The sequence below is a fragment of the Ailuropoda melanoleuca genome, chromosome 4 (genome assembly GCF_002007445.2).
Source record: "Ailuropoda melanoleuca isolate Jingjing chromosome 4, ASM200744v2, whole genome shotgun sequence".
Classification (NCBI taxonomy): Eukaryota; Metazoa; Chordata; class Mammalia; order Carnivora; family Ursidae; genus Ailuropoda; species Ailuropoda melanoleuca.
In genome coordinates this window covers 6,233,823-6,239,822 of record NC_048221.1, presented here as the reverse complement: position 1 = coordinate 6,239,822, position 6,000 = coordinate 6,233,823, and the positions used below count along the sequence as shown (strand labels likewise).

The window sequence follows — 6,000 nt, the reverse complement described above, 5'->3', positions numbered from 1 at the left end:
TCCTGGAGATTCCCTCGTATTCCTGGAGTGAACCCCTTAGTGCTTGCATCATGGGAAGGTCTGGGGGTCTTTGGGATAGCAGTTACTTACCAACCGGTATGGAAATAGTTCTATATTTAAACCACCAGTTCAACCGTACAGGTAAGTACTAGCGGATCACCAGCCCTGATTATAACAATATTTAACCTCCCGCTCCATTGTTCTGAAGAACCCATAGGTTTGTTCCTTCTTAAAACAAATCCCCACAACTTCCAGATTTCCCTTAACACAGCCCACCCCATAGCCACAATCCCACACAGGTCACGGGTCCTTGCTCAAACACCACACAAAAACAAGACTATTCTCAGATAATTTATTCAGAATTTTCATATAAACAGGTAATTATCCCATATTTTACATGCAGAGCAATTTCAATATTCAAAAAAAAGGCATATTCTGTACATGGTGCTACTTGGCTCTTGTAGGAAAACATTGAAAAAAATAATTGAGCTTTTGGTGGGCTTTGTGTTTCTGAGTTGTTTTCCACATAAGCCGAGGCACACTTGATCCTGTGCAGCTGACAGCAGATGGGAAGTGTCTGCTGCCGACATCAGGGCCGACACCGTCCCCAGGCACACAAAGGATAAAGACTACGCAAGCCATTCCTGAATGTGTGCATGGACACACACTTGTCTTGGAAGTTGTTCCTTCCTTCCAAAGGGGACCAAGAGCCTCAGATTCATGATCTGGTTTTTAACAAGGACTTTTAGGGCCCACATCCAAATAAGAATTTGGCTGGAGGTTGGTTCTGGACCCTGACTGGTATGAGGTGACCGTGAGCTCAAAAAGTCAGTGTTTCCCACTGCTTCTGGGGGACCCCTAAGGAACCATTCACCTTCAGCTGTAGCCCCTAAAAATCCATCATATTCTTTCAAACACAGGAACAAATTAGCCTTTGTTCTTTCCATCTCAGCTTCACCTCCGGTGTAAATCAATATTCTGAAAAACATTCTGGAAGGTTTTCTGAAGGGACACCATTCTATGTGCACCATTTATATACAATCAGCATTTCCCTATTCCCTACCCCCAACAAAACCATAATTTCTGAAGAGCCTGAGATGTCAAGCACTCGCTAAGTGGTATCCAAAAGACATTTAACACCGAACTTCCACCCACTGTTAAGTAGAAAAATGATTGTCCCTGGGACTACAGCACATCCATCATCTACCCAGATGGCTAGCATGGGCCATGCTCTGATGGCAGTGCGGCCCACCGACCACTGCTTTGACAGCTACAAATGAACACCTTCCAACCCAACAAGCACATTTTATGGCAGATTGTCTGCTCTAGTGGGAGATAGTGGAAGATTTGCCCATAAATTGGCAGCAGTCTCCAATGGTCACAGGATTGTATGTGCAGACCTTACCTCAATTCCCACACCTTCTCCGTTGTGCTTAACATCTCTCCAAAAGAACCAGCAGCATTTCTCCCTACTAACTTGAAATAACAGGAAAGCACCAAGGACAGCTCCCAGAATACAAACATTTCAGAAGTGTGTTTGACATCACTGGTCCTGGGAGAAAGTAATGTGCTTGCTATTCTCCTCCCGGAAGAAGAAACTACTATGTGGATTAGGCCACATTAATGAAAAGGGTTTTAATGAGACATCTTTAAAAGCAAACAACAAAAAGTGTCAACCTAAGCTGGCTTTGTTGCTTTTTTTTATAGCCCATCACTACAAGCCCCTCCCCAGTAGAGCCCATCACTACAAGCCCCCCCAATATAGCCCAACACTACAAGGCCCCCAGTACAGCCCATTACTATAAACCCCTTCTCCAGGGCAACCATGACTTTCTAGGACCAAAGTTGTTAGAATCAACATTATGTGATGAAAAAGGCTTGTGACCCAATGGCTGCTTGCTCTTCTCACTGCAGTAGCGGAGACAACTAAAGGAAATAGACAAAATCCCATCTGTGCAGGTGGGCCCAGCACTACACTGTGCCTCTCCAGGGTAAGCGCAGAAGGGTGAGCCCATGGGGGCAGTGACTAAAAGTATGACAGGGGCAGTGAGGTTTGGCAAGTATGTCAACAGCCCCCCTGGCCCTTCCCAGACTTACAAATGGGTTCTCAAAGCCCCACAAGTTCAAACAGTATTAGCCTGAGGTCAACCAAACACAAGGGTCCAAGGTTTTGTTGCTAAAAACACACTCAGCATGCTGGTGGGTTTCGGACTGGAATTTCTCAACATTCCCCCTTTCCACTTAGAGAACAGAAATGCTACATCAGGTGTTGGCATGTGAGGTGCCCCTAAGTGCAATTTGTTCCACTCCCAAAAGGCATCGGGGCTTAAGAGGAGGAGGAACAAGCCATGGAGAGCCAGGGCACCTCAGTGCTCACTTCAGGGGGATGCAGTGGGACAGTGGGGATGCTGGCTTTGCACTAAAGCCTCTCTTTGCCCCACCAGGAGATGGGGTATCTTCTCCTCCCCAAAGGAAGGCCGCTCAGGCCTGGGCACCCACACATCAGATACATCACGATGGCCTGAAATTCAGTTCCTGTCTGGGAGCATGTCAATGGATGGAGGATCAAAACAAAGTGGAGGGGGACTGCATTCAGAGAAGATTATCAGCCAGAAAAAGGATCTATGCTCACACGAAAGCCACACTTTATCCCAACTCCCTCCCTCAAAATTCTTACTGGTCCCTGGCATTTGGAATCAGCTGATACAGATTTTCCCTGATTCAGATTGGATCCAGGCAGAATTCTGAAGTCTCATGATGTCCGTTATTGAACCACATCCTAATGATACACTGAGGTAGACTGTGCTGGAAAAAAAAAAAAATCATTACCCCACATTCACCGGTTTATTTTTCTTTGATAAAAATTTACATGCACTCCATTTTTTACGAAAGTGATTTTTACAGTGATTTTTATATATTAAAATAAATAATTTTCCCCTAATATAAGAAAACCTTTCTGAATTAGAAAAATGTGAAAATTGTTGCTAGTGTCGTATACGGCCACTACAAATTTACTATGAAAAGAACAAAATACCTAGATCTATGTGTTCTTAATTTACGTACAGACCCTCTTATATGTACAAAATAAATTTGGCGAAAATAATTTCTGTACTCTTGTTCCTTGTACCCAATCACTGAGGCTCCCCAGAAATATTTCACATGCTGTAATTTCTCAAATCATATAAATAAGATTGTGATAGGCAATTGGGATGTGTGTCTACCTGTGTTCTTGATCAAGAATTGAGAAGGGTCAGAGGTCGCCATTGTCTCGCTCCTGTTCTTAAGCCCACAACTTTTAAGAGAAGCGGAGAAGGAAGCAATCAAAAACTCATGAGAAAATGCTCTCAGGGAGGACCCGTGGGTGAGGGTTTTGATGAACCAAAGTAATGAGTTCACCATGTTCTTTATTTGAGCAGCCGTGATTCTTTCCCCAAAGGGAAGAAACGGGATTCACGCCCATCCAGAAGTTCTTGGCAGCGTGAAGGTCCTTAGCGGTTTCTTCTCCAGACTCTACTCGCTTGGGGACTGCGACATCGTAAGCACCCGGGAGTTCTGCTCAGGCCCCACACCTGGCCCAGCTGAGGTCGCCGGGCGCGGAACAGCTTCTGGGAGGTCAACTCTGAGGACAGTTGGATGCCCTGAGGGTGGAGGGGACCGACAGATGCATCTCGCTTCATATTGCTCTAGTGTTCTCAAAGTCCACAGGGGCTGTTGCACTTTGGGGTTTGCTTTTGTTGTGGTATGTGCACACCCCGTTGAGGAAGCGTGCGAGGTACACACAAGGAACCAACAGATCCAAGAGCCACTAGGGTGTCTGAATGCGGGACTCCGCTCCGAGGGGCTGTCGGCTCACCCAAGCACAAACCAAACCATATTCCAGCCCCAGTCGCCCACACCCTCTGTGTGGCCTCATCGCGTCCAAAAGGGTCAGCAGCTAATGTGGCTTTATTCCCAGAAAAGTGGGTGCCTTTCTGACCAAACTTATCGGCCGCTGGTGCTTCACGCCCCCTCTGCACACAGGCAGACCGACCCCCGAGCCCGCCCCCCACCCCGGGAACCAGTTAATAACTTACGAGGCTGACGTTGGAGAGTTTTAAAAAAATTAAATATGTTACAAATATATTCTCAAAACTCTTAATCATCTCAGTTCTTTTTTTTTTTCTTTTTCTTTTTTTTCTTTTTTATGTCCTAGCTTTGTTTGGTCTTGAAAAGATCCATTATCACTCCAAACTACTCCCTTGGCTCCTGGAAAACATTTTTACCAAAGTGAAGGGAGAAAAGACTCCTGAGACTAGGCTTGGGGCAGAAAAATCCGCGAAGGGCACAGTCTCCCAGTAAGAAAGAAGGAAGGAGACGGGAAGGTCAGGAGCTCGAGAAGAGCAGAACCTTCACGAGCCGACCCCCAAAGCGTCAACTCGACACGAACGCGTGGCACGCACACACACGCACACACGCGGACACACGTGAGCCACACGCCGGGACTACAGATCCTTATCAAAAGTATAAAAGCAGCAACTATTGGTCAATTTGAGGAACTGATTTTGTGAAGAAAAAAAAAATATCCTTCAGCCTGGATGAGAAGAAAAACCTTCCTGAAGCCCACTCCGGAAATCCTGGATTCTACTGGAACAGGGTTGGCTTTTTCTTTCTTTCAAATTTTTGTTCCACAAACAAGTTTTATGCTTTATACTGTAGCTCAGACACCAGGAGGAAAAAAAAAAAAAGATGTGTAAAAAATAGGTGCTTGCTCTCAATCTACTAGAAAAAAATAGTCACATCCTGGCTTAAAACCACAGTTGCCTACAAGGACAGCAGCCGAGGAAACCCCTTCTCCTCCAGGGTCACAGTTAAATTCTCTGACAGCTCGTCAAATTGGCAATCAAACACGTGTTTTTAAGTCGCAGAGGAACAGCAATGGATAGCAGAGATCTCTGAGCTCCATCTGACACTGTGGGAGATTCACAGAATCCTGAGTTTTCTGGAGGCCTTCAAACCAGAGGAAAGTGGAGATGGGAACCCCTCCCCGAAACAGGTGCTGTTAGGAAGGATTCGACCTCGGCAGCGTCAGAATCCGTCCGTTTTTCTTGCCCCCGTTCATGTGGGTGTAGGGGATGTGCTCCTCGTAGTTTCGCTTGAGGCCCAGGGAGGACCCTCCATCCCGGCCCCCAGCCTCCTCCCTCTGAGAGTGTGAGGCCCGATCCAGGGGGACACTCTCCATGTCCTCGAACTCCATCTCCAGCTCCTCGCTCTCAGGCGCCTTGTTCTCCTCGCTGTGGAAGAAGGAAACTTCCGGAAAGCTAGGATGCAGGTCGTCCTTGAGCAGGTCGACGATCTCCAGGAAGGTGGGCCGCATCTTGGGATTGAACTGCCAGCACATGCGCATCAGGTCGGTGCTGCAGGACAGAGGGACACATCAGGCATGCGTCTGGGGGCACCCGGCCGAGCAGTCCCCACCCCAGCCCCGTCGCCTGCAGCCCTCACCCACGAGACCAAGTGCCAGTGTCAGAAGGCGGCCACCAGTGCAGGCAACGGTCAAGACGGAAATGGGATTTCTATCAGTACTTTAAAAAAAAAAAAAAAAAAAGGTTTTGGAAAGAGAGCCAAAGGGGCTGCCTCCTTCCCAGGCCAGATCAAGAAGGGCCCCTCTTGATGCACCCACATGTTGGACAAGGTTGATCGTTTTATACAGAACTGATTTTTTTTCTCCCATTTGGTGCATTTCATAAAGTTTAATTCCTACTGGGGCTGCTTGAAAGGCCTCCCTGTGCCAAGGAACAATCTTTCTAGGGTCAAAGATCCTTCAGGGTTGAGATGCTTGATGGGGCAGCTGAGTGGACGAACCTAGAGGGTCAGCTCTGAGCAGCCATCTTGCAGGCCTAGCGCTCACGCTCGCCAGGGTGCTAGCAGGGGGCTACCACCCGCCTCGGCCAAGAGCACACAGTACAGGTGCTGAGGGCTTGGGGTTTCTAGTTTACCTCTTTCTCTCCCCACTACAACTAC

General features: G+C 47.4%; 1 protein-coding gene across 4 annotated transcripts in view; it reads right to left on the bottom strand.

Moving 5' to 3' along the window:
• Positions 1 to 338: 338 nt before the first annotated feature.
• INSR (insulin receptor) overlaps positions 339 to 6,000 on the bottom strand; it is a 125,643-nt gene continuing 119,981 nt past the window's right edge. For 3 of the 4 annotated variants that reach the window (XM_034657716.1, XM_034657715.1, XM_034657714.1), the window contains one exon: positions 339 to 5,393. In XM_034657716.1, the coding sequence (XP_034513607.1) occupies positions 5,039 to 5,393 (355 nt within the window). In that variant the 3' untranslated portion in view covers positions 339 to 5,038. The remainder of the gene's footprint in view (positions 5,394 to 6,000) is intronic. The other variant, XR_004624591.1, reaches the window with a different exon arrangement.